General features: G+C 45.0%; 1 protein-coding gene across 1 annotated transcript in view; it reads right to left on the bottom strand.

Moving 5' to 3' along the window:
• Positions 1 to 710: 710 nt before the first annotated feature.
• sbf2 (SET binding factor 2) overlaps positions 711 to 13655 on the bottom strand; it is a 344856-nt gene continuing 331911 nt past the window's right edge. The window contains exons 37-40 of the mRNA XM_084308216.1: positions 5388 to 5677; positions 1984 to 2071; positions 1415 to 1546; positions 711 to 933 (exon numbers count right to left, since the gene is read on the bottom strand). Coding sequence (XP_084164342.1) covers positions 835 to 933; positions 1415 to 1546; positions 1984 to 2071; positions 5388 to 5677 — 609 coding nt within the window. The 3' untranslated portion in view covers positions 711 to 834. The remainder of the gene's footprint in view (positions 934 to 1414; positions 1547 to 1983; positions 2072 to 5387; positions 5678 to 13655) is intronic.

Genomic DNA, 13655 nt, shown 5'->3' with positions numbered 1-13655 from the left:
AGCTAAACGTACGATAACCTTGCCGTGGTAGTGCAATCCCCCCTCAAGACTTGTGTCTTAAACACTCTCTCTCCATCGCCTGACACAGTGTTCCCCCCCCGCTGCAGCGCCACAGAGTCTAAAAGTGTCGCAGCAACTAAACGCAGCATATTCATGGTCCTGCAGCTGAGTGACGACCAGGCAAGACTAAGGGTTGGGCATCGTTTGGATTTGAACAATTCCGGTTCCGATTCCGATTCTCCATATCGATTCCTGTTCTACGCGATTCTCGATTCCGATTCTTTGAGGTGCAGGTCAAACCGGGTCACAGCTTATTTCGCAGGAGAATTTTTTATATTTTTTTTTAGGTAAATTCTTTTCATACTATTCACATTTTCAGTTGACTTGATACAGTTTAATTTGGTTGCTGTACTGTAACTAGGGTATTAATTAACAAAGTAATTTTTTTATTTTTATTTTTTTAAGAATCGAAATTAAGAATCGAAATGCAAATACCGGTATGTTACTTCCGGTTCCAGAACCGGAAGTTATGAACCGGTTCCTATTAGAACCGGTTTTCGGTGCCCAACCCTACAGGCAACAGGCTGCTAACAGACAGAAGGGTGGATGGAAGGATGGTCGGATGCACAGGATATATATATATATGCATCCACTACCAGGCACTTAGTTGGCCGTGCCCCCCCCCCCCCCCCCCGACAGTAAATGCCACTTCTACAGTGACAACAGTGGAATTATATAGTCTGGCTACACCTCCGCTATTACCGCTGTGATGTCAGCCCCCAGCCCCCCGACACACACACACACGGAGCGTTCTGGGTTCAAGGTTCATGCGGATCACGCATCGGAGATGCAGCTCTGAATCTTGTCCAACCACAACTGGGCGCTGGGGGCGTCCGAGGCGCAGAAGTTGTACACTCTCCTGCTGGTCTTCAGCTGTGGGGAACAAGGAGACGGTCAAGCGGTCAACATTCGGACTCAGTAAAGTGACGAGCGACTAGCAGCGCTAACTCCTTCCCAGCGTAGAGACAAGACAGGATTTGAGTTAGGGCTGCGCGATTAATAGAAGAAAAATAAATCACGATCTCGATTCATAGACCTATGCAATCTCATTTGTAAATGATGACGATTTTTTTTTATAAAATATTTTTTACTTTATTTTTTATTTTTTTATACTTAACTTTTTTAAATTATGACGATTCTGACTTGAGTTATTGTGTATGTTACAAGAAACTTTAAGAAAGAGTGCAATAAATGATTTTATTGAAAAAATAAGAATCGTGTGAGAGAAGCGTGATCTCAATTCTTAAGAGAGGAAAAAAATCGTGATTCACATTTTAGCAAGAATGGTGCAGCAGCCCTGATCTGAGGAGAACTATATCAGAACTGTATCAGGGAGACACAGGGAGTCACTCACGTCGAAGAAGGCCTTCTCACTGATGTGCTTGGGGGCTCCTAGTGTGGGGGCCGCCGGCAACACGGACTCCACCTCCGCCAGGTCGATGTGGCCCCTGCAGTTAGTGTCCTCCCCCGTGTCGTAGTACCTCATCTGTGAACACACACACACACACACACACACACACACACACACACACACACACACACACACACACACACACACACACACACACACACACACACACACACACACACACACACACACACACACACACACACACACACACACACACACACACACACACACACACACACACACACACACACACACACACACACACACACACACACACACATTTAGCTGACGCTTTCATCCAAAGCGACTTACAAGTTCTGTACGACACGTCATCAGGAAGGGCACAACTCTATCAGCTGAGTAACAATGTTCATCAAAGTGTTGAGTGCTACAGTGTAGGTTAGTTTATTAGGACAAGTGCATGACAGTAAGGTTAAGGTGCATGCGTCGATTTTTCTCATAGCTACGAGTAATCGATTCGATTACTCACGCCCATCCCTACTCCTGCTCACCTGGTGTTTTGTAATATCCAACACGAACCAGCGAGGTTTCCAGGCCTTCAGCAACGCTCCCCGTTTATACAGGATCCCCTCGTAAGACCTGGAAAAAACACAAATATTGACCGCCAGAAGAATCCGTATAGTGACACACTTTCAGATGTTATGGCTGTGGCCCGTTATCTCCGGGAGTCCGAGAGCCTGAGCTTATGATGTGATTCCGGGCAGTCGGCTCTCATTTAGTGGAATTCTCATCGATATCGCAAGAACAAAAAGTCCATAGCGCCTTTTCGTACACAGCGTCCACGTCTCAAGATGTCCAAAGTAACGCTATTTTGACAGGTGGAAGATTATATCAAATACTTTGGTCGTATCGTCATCACCTTTTTTCGGAAATTGGCAAAAAGTAAACATTGCGCAACACTGACGGGTTTTCAAAAGTGAGTGTAGGGATCAGATTGTATCAGACCGACGGTTCGGTCTGTCGGCCGGTCAAGCTCCTACTGACCAGAGTCCAGTTGAGTCTGATCCGATTGAAACATCTGCCCTATTTGCTCCTCTCCTTTTTCCACTTTTGCACCGTTGAAGCGGTTTTCCGGTCTGTTTTGGATTATGGAGATGTGCTTCATAGACATGCAGCAGCTTCCACTCTTAAGCCCTTAGACTCTGTTTCTGATTGATCACATTTATAACCAGTGATAGTTATAGCACTCACCATTGTGTGAGTAATAGGGTCGGGTGGTCCTCTTTGGCAGAACGACCAGATTTGCATCGGCAATCTGTTTCTACATAAAGCCATAATTGGAGATCGTCCAAATGACATTACTTCCTTGTTGTTTTTTTTTATTTTTTATTATTGATCTTCCCCCCCCTCCTTTTTCCGTTTTTCTCCCATCCCAATGTTAGTCGTTATGCCAATTCCCAATCCCCTTCCTGGTCGTTGCGCACTCTACCCCCTACCGTCTGTCTGGGAGGGCGGAGACTATCACATGCTTCCTCCGACACATGTGTAGCCAATCAACCGCTTCTTTTTCACCTGGCAGCGAGGACTCTCACAGAGAGTGTAACGTGTGGAAGGATCACACTACCTCCCCCAGATGCCTCCCTCACTGTGCAGGCGCCCCCGACCGAACTGTAGGAGTCGCTGTTTACAACGACCAGGATACACCCCACCGGCTTCCCACCCGCTGACACTGTCAATCGTGTTAGTATGGACGACCGACCAAGCCGGAGGTACCGCCGACAGCTGGATTCGATACCAGTGTATCTGCGGTGGTAGGCAGACGCTTAGTCCGCTTCGCTACCCGGCCGCCCATTACTTCCTTATTGTAATAGATCTCTGGACCCTATGGTACATGAGCACTGGCTGACACTTTAAAGTGTTTATACTGAACTTGGTAGATCTGCCTTTGGCTTCTGTGCTCCTGAACCGTGGAGCGCCCTGCAGGGGACATTGAGACGAGGTGCTCTAGTGTCCATGGGTCAAACGCACTGGTCACCAAGCAGGTCACCACAATCTGTAATGTTTTTAAATTATGTTTTTTTTTTTTTTTTTTTTTTTTTTTTTAAGCTTTATTTTTTAGCGTTTATCGCTTTTCTGGTCAAGCATGACTGACAGAAACAGGTTGAAATGGGATGTAGAGCAGGGGAAGACATTCTGAGAAATGACGGCGGGTCCGGGAATCGAACTCGTGTCCCCCAGATCCGTGACGAGCACGGTTTTCCCCGACGCAGAAATAGCGCCGAGATATGCGGTGAGCTACGGGAGCTCCCCTATGTGTAAGGTTTTAAAGGATTACATTTATCTATTCTTATAGTAAATATCTATTCATTTACATTACTATTCTTTCTCTTCCTTGTACTTTGTGTAGTAATTGATGACTGGTTGATGATTATTGATGACGACATGTGATACTCAACAACAACTCGTGCCCCTCGGTGTACATCTGGTCCGATGTACACTGTAAAGACTGAATGAATGAATCAGTGGAATTCAAAAGGGTAACAGAGGTGAAACCACTGCTGAAGTGATTCATTCATAAAACCCGCCGCCCACACAGAGGCACGAGGGTTTGGGAGTCTGCTGCTCACTCCACGATGCAGGGTTGTGAAACCTCTGTGACTCGAGAAGAGCCCCTCGTCTCAGCTCCAGTGAGCCGCGTCCAGATGGGCCGGGCGGAGATTCGTTAAGGGAGTTCAACAAGCGCACCTGTTCTCCTCGTTAAGGGGGTTCAGCGAGCGCACCTGTTCTCGTTAAAAGGGTTCAGCGAGCGCACCTGTTCTCCTCGTTAAGGGGGTTCAGCGAGCGCACCTGTTCTCGTTAAGGGGGTTCAGCGAGCGCACCTGTTCTCCTCGTTAAGGGGGTTCAGCGAGCGCACCTGTTCTCCTCGTTAAGGGGGTTCAGCGAGCTCACCTGTTCTCCTCGTTAAGGGGGTTCAGCGAGCGCACCTGTTCTCCTCGTTAAGGGGGTTCAGCGAGCGCACCTGTTCTCGTTAAGGGGGTTCAGCGAGCGCACCTGTTCTCCTCGTTAAGGGGGTTCAGCGAGCGCACCTGTTCTCCTCGTTAAGGGGGTTCAGCGAGCGCACCTGTTCTCCTCGTTAAGGGGGTTCAGCGAGCGCACCTGTTCTCCTCGTTAAGGGGGTTCAGCGAGCGCACCTGTTCTCGTTAAGGGGGTTCAGCGAGCTCACCTGTTCTCCTCGTTAAGGGGGTTCAGCGAGCGCACCTGTTCTCCTCGTTATGGGGGTTCAGCGAGCGCACCTGTTCTCCTCGTTAAGGGGGTTCAGCGAGCGCACCTGTTCTCCTCGTTAAGGGGGTTCAGCGAGCGCACCTGTTCTCCTCGTTAAGGGGGTTCAGCGAGCGCACCTGTTCTCGTTAAGGGGGTTCAGCGAGCTCACCTGTTCTCCTCGTTAAGGGGGTTCAGCGAGCGCACCTGTTCTCCTCGTTAATGGGGTTCAGCGAGCGCACCTGTTCTCCTCGTTAAGGGGGTTCAGCGAGCGCACCTGTTCTCCTTGTTAAGGGGGTTCAGCGAGCGCACCTGTTCTCCTCGTTAAGGGGGTTCAGCGAGCGCACCTGTTCTCCTCGTTAAGGGGGTTCAGCAAGCGCACCTGTTCTCCTCGTTAAGGGGGTTCAGCGAGCTCACCTGTTCTCCTCGTTAAGGGGGTTCAGCAAGCGCACCTGTTCTCCTCGTTAAGGGGGTTCAGCGAGCGCACCTGTTATCCTCATTAAGGGGGTTCAGCGAGCGCACCTGTTCTCCTCGTTAAGGGGGTTCAGCAAGCTCACCTGTTCTCCTCGTTAAGGGGGTTCAGCGAGCGCACCTGTTCTCCTCGTTAAGGGGGTTCAGCGAGCTCACCTGTTCTCCTCGTTAAGGGGGTTCAGCGAGCGCACCTGTTCTCCTCGTTAAGGGGGTTCAGCAAGCTCACCTGTTCTCCTCGTTCTTGGGGGTGAACTGGTTGTAGAGGGTGGCGGCGCGGCGGTTGACCCCGTTGGCCGCGGCGGGGCTGCTGTCCTGCCCCGCCAGGCCACTGTCCGGCAGGTGCAGCATGGAGCGCCTCTGGAACGCCTGCAGGCCGGACGTGGGGATCAGGCCCGAGCCGGACGTGGGGATCAGGCCCGAGCCAGACGTGGGGATCAGGCCCGAGCCAGACGTGGGGATCAGGCCCGAGCCGGACGTGGGGATCAGGCCTGAGCTGGACACCGACTGCTTGCGAAGCTGCAATAGAGACGCGCATTATTTTATTATTTAACGTCATGGTGACCAATCGCAGCCACTCTTATTGTCTGGGACCAAATACGGCCACGCCCCATTCCCAGTAAAAAGTGGGAATCTCTAGAATGGGTTTCGGGCGACGGTGTATACGGAAGTGCCTCTCAAGGTGACGATTAGACAACACTTTCTGTTGTCAGTAGATGGCAGCATTGGTTTAAAATTAAAAGGTGAAAATGTTGAAAACTACAACAATACACTTCCCAAGATCCTTAGCACAGGTCACAGGTCACTGGGATGTGTCTATTCTTCGACGTGATCTGAACAGCGGTAAACTATTACTGCGGCCTCAGTATAGCGACCGCGAATGGTAAACTAATTATCTAACAAAAGTGCGCTGGTAGCGTTACATATGTTGTCTACAGGGGGACATATGGTACAATTTAAGATTTTTATGATAATCGGCATATAAAGGACAACATAAAGCATCGTTAATTTGTAAGAAACCTCAATGAAAACGGTAATATTCGCTATTGTTATGAAAATGTGATAGAACCAGTGATGCCAGTAACGCGTTACTGCGTTATTGTAATCTGATTACTTTTCCCCGAAAATAGTAATCTAACGCGTTAATCTTTAAAAGCCAGTAATCTGATTGCAGTTACTTGTCCAAGTGGCTGTGCGTTACTATTTCGTTACTATCTCATCATAAATTCATAATGCAGGCGGAATGCAGTATTTTATTTCGTTTTCGACAGTCAAAAATACATTTTGAGCTGTTTTTCTTATTTGGGAGTGACGTGGTGTGGCAGTGAAAGGGTTAAATACAAGAATGTGTCCCGCGGCGTGACTGGGTTCTCTGTCTGTGAGTGACTCTGCTTTGGTCCAATCACATTCCCCATCCACAGTCTGCGAATCAGAGGCAGAGTAGGGCGGGTTTTCACAGGACGTCATGTGACATATGCGCCAATCGTGTGACAGCAGGGCTCCGTCGTCGGAGAATTCCACCACAAAACAAAAGCATCTGGAATCACAACACTAGCCGACGCTTCAACTAGGTACAGGAGGGTTGATGGTGGCAGAGCAAAAGCTCTTATTTGCCAGATTTACAGTTAATTTACATGTTAAAGAGAGACTGATTGTATGTTTATAGAGAGACATTTATAAAAACAATTTAATAGTTACAGTTGATATAATTGAATAGTTCAGCCTGCATTTGTTAGATGTGATACACTGGTTTTGTAAAACCACTGGCTGGCTGCTCTAATGCTGTGAGCATCATAGACTGTTGCTTTACCATACTTGATGGTACAGAAGCTGAAGCACTAGTTTAACAATCTACGTTATGTGCAGAGAAACAAGTTAAAAAACATTTATGCACTTTCAATAAAGCGTTTAAAAAAAAACTGTTGGGGGAACAACGACGACTTCGTAACCTAGTTACTTTCAAAGTAACTAAGTTACTCTGATAATCAAGTAATCAGTAAAGTAACTTAGATTACTTTTTAAAGGAGTAATCAGTAATCAGTAATCAGATTACTTTTACAAGTAATCTGTGGCATCACTGGATAGAACCCTATAAAAATGTGGACACATTTGGTCTACGTTCCGTACATTTTGTCATTTAGCTGAACGCTTTTATCCAAAGCGACTTACAAGTTCTGTACGACAAGTCAGCAGGAAGGGCACGACTCTTTCAGCTGAGTAACACTGTTCATGAAACAGTGTTGAAACTTGGGTGCTGCAGTGTTGAGTGCCTTAGTAGTAGAGACATGTAGTATAGTAGGTAGTAATATAGACAAGGAAGAGTATTTAGTGGAAAAGTGCATGATAGTAAAAGACAGTATGAAGGTTATTTATTTATTCATTATTATAATTTTATTTCCTCGTTCATTTCAGATATTGATTGAAGAATTGTGTCTTTAGTCGACGGTGAAAGATTGGTCGGGTTTCGGCTGTCCTGACGGCGTGTTGCTTTTTAACAGCGGAGGAATGCAAGAATGTGACAATGTGACCATGTGACCGCGGCAGCGCGAGAGAGCGGCAGTGCGGAAATAGGCTGTCTATTGCCATTCTCTAAGACAAACGCTAACCTTAACCAGCTCCTTAACAGCGCCTAAACTTAACCGTTCTAACCTTAACCAACTCCGAAACAATGCCTAACCTTAACCTTAACCATGCCTAACCTTAACCGGCGAAAGAATACACGTAAAAAAAAAAAAAAAAAAAAAATTGATGGGATTCGAACTTGTCACCAACGGATCGCAGGACCGCTGCGCTGCCAGGTGAGCTAAGCTTCGAATGAAAATCATGGCGGATTGCGGCTACATAATGCCGCAAGCTCTGCCGCGGCCGCTCTGCGGCTGCCGCGCCTGCCGCGGGGCGTGTCGCAGCCAATCAGGGAAAACGCGGAAGCACTCGGCAGCACTCCTCCGCTGTTAATAAGCAATAGGCGTCCTGACGGTGGTGGGAAGTTCCTTCCACCGTTGTGGAGCGAGGACCGAGAATAGGGGGCTTCTCTTTGATGACCCTCCTGGAGTTACCCTTTCGGATATGAGTTAATTTGAATGTGCCGACGTCTTCAATGTTGAGTATTTCATTCCTTATTTCCTTTATGCTTTTAAATTTTTTTTAATCTTTTTCTTATTTTTATTTGTATTGCTAATTGCATTCTGTGTTTGTACTCTGTTGTAAGCTGCAATAGATTTAGAGTTGTGTTTTATTTGTACAAGGTACAGTACAGTGAAGTGCTTGGTTCTGTCTGAGATTGTGCTTCATGCAGTGAGAAAAAGTTAAAAGAATAAAGACCAACCACTATACAAATTATACAATATACAAAACTAAAGTACAAAATGTAAACAATGCAAAATTGCAAAAATGAGGTAGAGATGTATAAAAAATTAAATAGATCAAATATGGTGTAGTGTTAAAAAGTGTTTAAAGTGTCTAAAGTGAATGTTAAGGTGAATGTTTAAAGTGAGTGTGTGCATGTGGATGTGTGTGTGGATGTGTGTGTGTGGATGTGTGTGTGTGGATGTGTGCGTGTGGATGTGTGTATGTGTGTATGTGGATGTGTGGGTGTGGATGTGGGTGTGGATGTGTGTGTGTGTGCGTGTGGATGTGTGCATGTGAATGTGTGTGTGTGGATGTGTGCGTGTATGTGTGTGTGCATGTGAATGTGTGTGTGCATGTGAATGTGTGTGTGTGTGTGTGCATGTGAATGTGTGTGTTAGGACTACGTCTTCAATGTTGAGTATTCCATTTTTGATTTCCTTTATGCTCCCCCCCCCCCACTTTCTTATTTAGATTTGTATTACTATTCTGTGTTTGTACTCTGTTATATTATTGTCTTGTGAGGACCCCTGTGGCCCGTTCCCCGTACCTGGATAACTGAGTTAGCCGGATAACTTTCGGTCAAGCCTGACTTAAGCCGGACCTTTCTGTTCCCCGACGCGCGATTGTCCAAATCACCATGACAACAGATCAAAAAGTTTGAGCCTGGTCGGGAGCAGGGTTAAGTTCAGTTAGCCGGATGAACCATGGCCACGCCCCCGCAAAGGAGTGACAGCTCGTTTCCTGAAATGATTCTCACAGTCTAGAGATCCCATTTATACCATTCTGAATTACGTTTCTGTGCTTCGTTTTCCTAGAGGGGGCTTTTGAAATGTATAATAATAGAACTAAATGCTGATAATAAATCATATTGAGCCTATAGATTTACTTTGTCCTAAATAAAATAATGCACGTCATATACGGCGCTCGGAGTCGCGATACACGCTGCATGTGGTTATTTTAATAACGGCTCATTGCAAATGTGAATCCTGCGGGGATATTTTTAATGAATGAAACCTATCGGCCGTTTGGCTCTGATTAGTTTCATATATTAATCTCCGCTGTAGATTTGCTTAACGGAGCACCGGATTGTGTTTCATTCAAGCATAAAATTGAAGTGTCTATGCGGGGATTGTGGTTTTTGTGTGATATTGTAACTGGGATTAAAATGTCTGATGAGATGCGCTGTTTGACGGGTTTGAGAAATTGAATGAGCCGTTGACGTCACATTAATGCATTTGAGAATAAAGAGATAAAACTTCATTTTTTGGTAAGAAAAATATTCTAAACACGGGTCTCTCGTCCATTAATGCATAAACAATGAGTATATCACGTCTGGCACAGTGGCGCAGCGGCTAGTGCTGAATCCTGGCAACCGGGCGACCGGTGTTCGAAACCCTGTGTTTCCAATATAATTTTTTTGGAATATAATATTAATGATTATACGCAAAAGTAGCCTAGTTTTAAGTTAAAATATTATAAATCTACATGCATTGAGGATGTCATTCTTTATATAGCTCTCAACGTGCACCAAATTGAATTATTCCTACATTGCAAAAAGGAGGAAAAGACTAGGATTCGAACCCCGGTCGTCTGCGTGAAAGTCAAAAGGACAAACCGTCACACCGCAGTACAGATAAATAAAAAATCCACCATACATCAATCAATGGATAAGAGAGCCGTATCCTTATTCTGAAACAGTTGAACTAATTATTTTCGCTAGCAAGATCTCATTTGATTATTCAATGCATAAACCTACTGCCAGCAGGAACGTTTAAAGAAATATAATCTGATTGATTGGGGTAATGAGGGATTTAAAATTAGCCTATAGATTATGCATTTAACTTGTCGGCAAGGCTATTGAGCCGCCTGCAATCTGTAAAACAATCAATCAATCAATGCCGCTAGAAGATCAGGATTTCTGCGATCTACACCTGCTGTCTTTTCAACTGAAGCGGCCGCGCGCACTTATCCAGAGTCTCAAGTCTGGCTCGAGTTAACGAGACTGAATCAGCGTTCCAGGAACAGGAAAATCCCGGCTTCAAACATCGGGTTAACTGAATCTGGATAATGGGACTCTTGATCGACTTAGTTGAACCAGGTACAGGGAATAGGGCCCTGGAAGACTGGCGGCCATTCATTTGACCACTAATGGGGATCCTAATAAAACAAACAAACAAATAAACAAACAAACACATAAACACAAACACTAGTAGGGATTCTTTTTTTTTGCCCGAAAAGAAGACATGTGTCTGTCCGGGGGAACAGAAGCACACCATCCCATAGCCCCTTTCGGGACTGTGATGCACGCCAACAAGGTTTGGCCGAGTGAATCCACAGTCCCTTGCTCCTCAATAGGAAACCTATTTGTTTCTTTGTTTTTACTATGTTCCTAACTACTGTCAGCGACTTCGGGTCATTGAGAAGCGCTATACAAATAAAATGAATTATTAACCACCCTAGATTTACTCTGAAGAACTGGTCCGACGCTAAACGTTCGTAATACAAGTATCGCAGATAAATTTCAAAGGTACTCACAGTTGCACGAGGGTCTTGGACAGAGAATCGCAATGGTTTGAAAGCTCGGCGTTGCTAATAAACATTTGAAATCATTTTTATAAACGTGTAAACATCACAGAGACGGCAGTGCGGCTCTGCAGATATACCCTACTCCTCATTGCGGCGTTCGGGGGAGAGAAGCCATACGTTCTTCGCCGTTTACACGTTTATAAAAATGATTTAAAATGTTTATTAGCAACGCCGAGCTTTCAAACCATTGCGATTCTCTGTCCAAGACCCTCGTGCAACTGTGAGTACCTTTGAAATGTATCTGCGATACTTGTATAACGAACGTTTCGCGTCGGACCAGTTCTTCAGAGTAAATCTAGGGTGGTTTCCTATTGAGGAGCAAGGGACTGTGGATTCACTCGGCCAAACCTTGTTGGCATGCATCACAGTCACAAAAGGGGCTAACCATCCCAGGGCCCTCATTCATCAACGTGTTCTACGCACAGATCTGTGCTTACCCTGTGCGTACGATCATTTCTAAGCAAAGAGTGGGATTCATCAATTTCTATTTGAACTTGACTCCGTGCTTACATCTACGCACAGGTCAGACCAGGCGTACCTGGCGCCCAGTGGTAGAATATATTATTACAACAAGGAAATGAGCTTCTGTGCATAATAACACTGGCATGTTCTGTACGAACCGTAGTTCATTATAGTTCATTGTAAAATAGCAACAGTAGTGTAATTATGGTCAAAACCCTATAAATAGCATTTGGAATAATAGATCTTTCTCTCAGAATGAATGCAGCATGGTTTATATAGCGTTATCGGAATATACGGGGTGTAGGCTACTGACTGACTGCGCTCCGCGTAGCTTGATTGATTGATTGATTGAAAGGTTTATTAACAGATTGCAGAATGGGTACAGTACAGTACAGTACAGCTCAGTACATACAATTGTTAATTGGGGATGCAGACCAACTTTCGTCTTGTTTACATCAGGGTCCCCCATTTTCAATTCATCATAAATCATAAAGCTCAACTCGTTATTATTTTGCGCAGACCGCAGAAACACGGGAACGTTTTGATTATATTTAAAAGGCTTTACGTTAAACGAAACAAGTGGAATTTCGAAGCTGTAAGCAGAATACAAGTCATATGAATATAGTGTTCTTCCCCCTTTTTACTGTATAAGAAAGAATAGAAAACGCATTGCAATGACACCAGATAGTGGACAGACTATGTATATGATGGGATTCAAGTTCGCGTTTTTGTTGATCATAGGCATGCTGTCAGAGTATGATATCTTCAAACATTCTAGAACATTTGTCGTCACAGATCATGTCCTAATAGAACATAGGCTATGGCATGGATCGTGATATTGTGTGGACTGTAATTATTACTGTACCGGTACCACCCATTGTGACAACAGCCTTGTGAGTCCCGCACACAAACATGATGGAATTCAAGTTCATGTATTGAAAGGCAGGCTACATCATACATGCAGTGAGATTCATTGTTCTTGTATATGCTCTCTATTATTGTTTATATAGGCTACCCAATACTGACATCAAAATAGATTGTAGTATGCCTCTAGAAATCATATGCAGCAGGTAGAAAATTGACGGGAGATCCATCGCGATTTGGAATAAAATTTAGGAGAACTTTAATCCCTGGGTATTAATCAAACAACACGGGAAAAGGCAGTCATATTCCAGCGTGGTATTTATTAGTGTTTGCGCTGCCCAGGCAGCAATGGTTAATAGATATCATATCCGACATCACCGTAAGTGTACACGTCTGTCAGCCTGTCTCATGACACGCTTCCCTCGGCTTAGTCCATTTTTCCACATTTCATGGGTGTATTCCATTACCGTATATGGTTAATCGGGGCGTTTCTGGTATGCAAATACGTGAAAGTGTGCACGAGCCTCGGCGCAGAGCCAAGGTGGGATTCATCATGACAGGTGTGCGTAGAGCCTGCGTACGCACGTGTGATGAATCCCGACTTCCCTGTGCGTACACTGGTTCTACATTCCGTGCTTACGTGTGGAAATAGAACATGTTCTACGCACACATTGATGAATGAGGGCCCTGGAATCCTGAGGAAATTAACTTCAGCTACCCATCTAAAACACATGGGTCATATTTCAGTAAGCAGGACTAAATGAAACCTAGGGTTCCTCAACCTGACAGATTTATTTGGTGTTTATATTAAGAAATATTTTATGGCAAAAGAACGACATTTATGTTATTAATCTTCATTAGAAAACCCAATATAAACTTAGGATGCAACTTGAACTGAACTACAGCAGCGAGGCAAGAACTGTGGAACAGAGCCTAGAGGTCGGGAAGCCAGAGCCCTGCTCTCACTCAGGGGTGAAAATAAAGATTGTAGCCTATATTGATATAAAACAGTGTGTTCTTTCTTGCCTGCGGAGACATTTTCTCCGTCCCATATATTATGATGAGGCATAAAACCACTCCATATGGGGTGGATTCCTCTGGAAAGAGAGAGGACACTGGACTATTACGCCTACTAGGCTACTAGGTTACTAGGTTACTAGGTTACTAGTCTACTAGTCTACTAGTCTACTAGTCTACTAGGCTACTAGTCTACTAGTCTACTAGTCTACTAGGCTAC

The sequence above is a fragment of the Notolepis coatsorum genome (assembly GCF_963971535.1).
Source record: "Notolepis coatsorum genome assembly, chromosome: 2".
Classification (NCBI taxonomy): domain Eukaryota; kingdom Metazoa; phylum Chordata; class Actinopteri; order Aulopiformes; family Paralepididae; genus Notolepis; species Notolepis coatsorum.
This window is presented reverse-complemented; position numbering and strand designations above follow the sequence as displayed.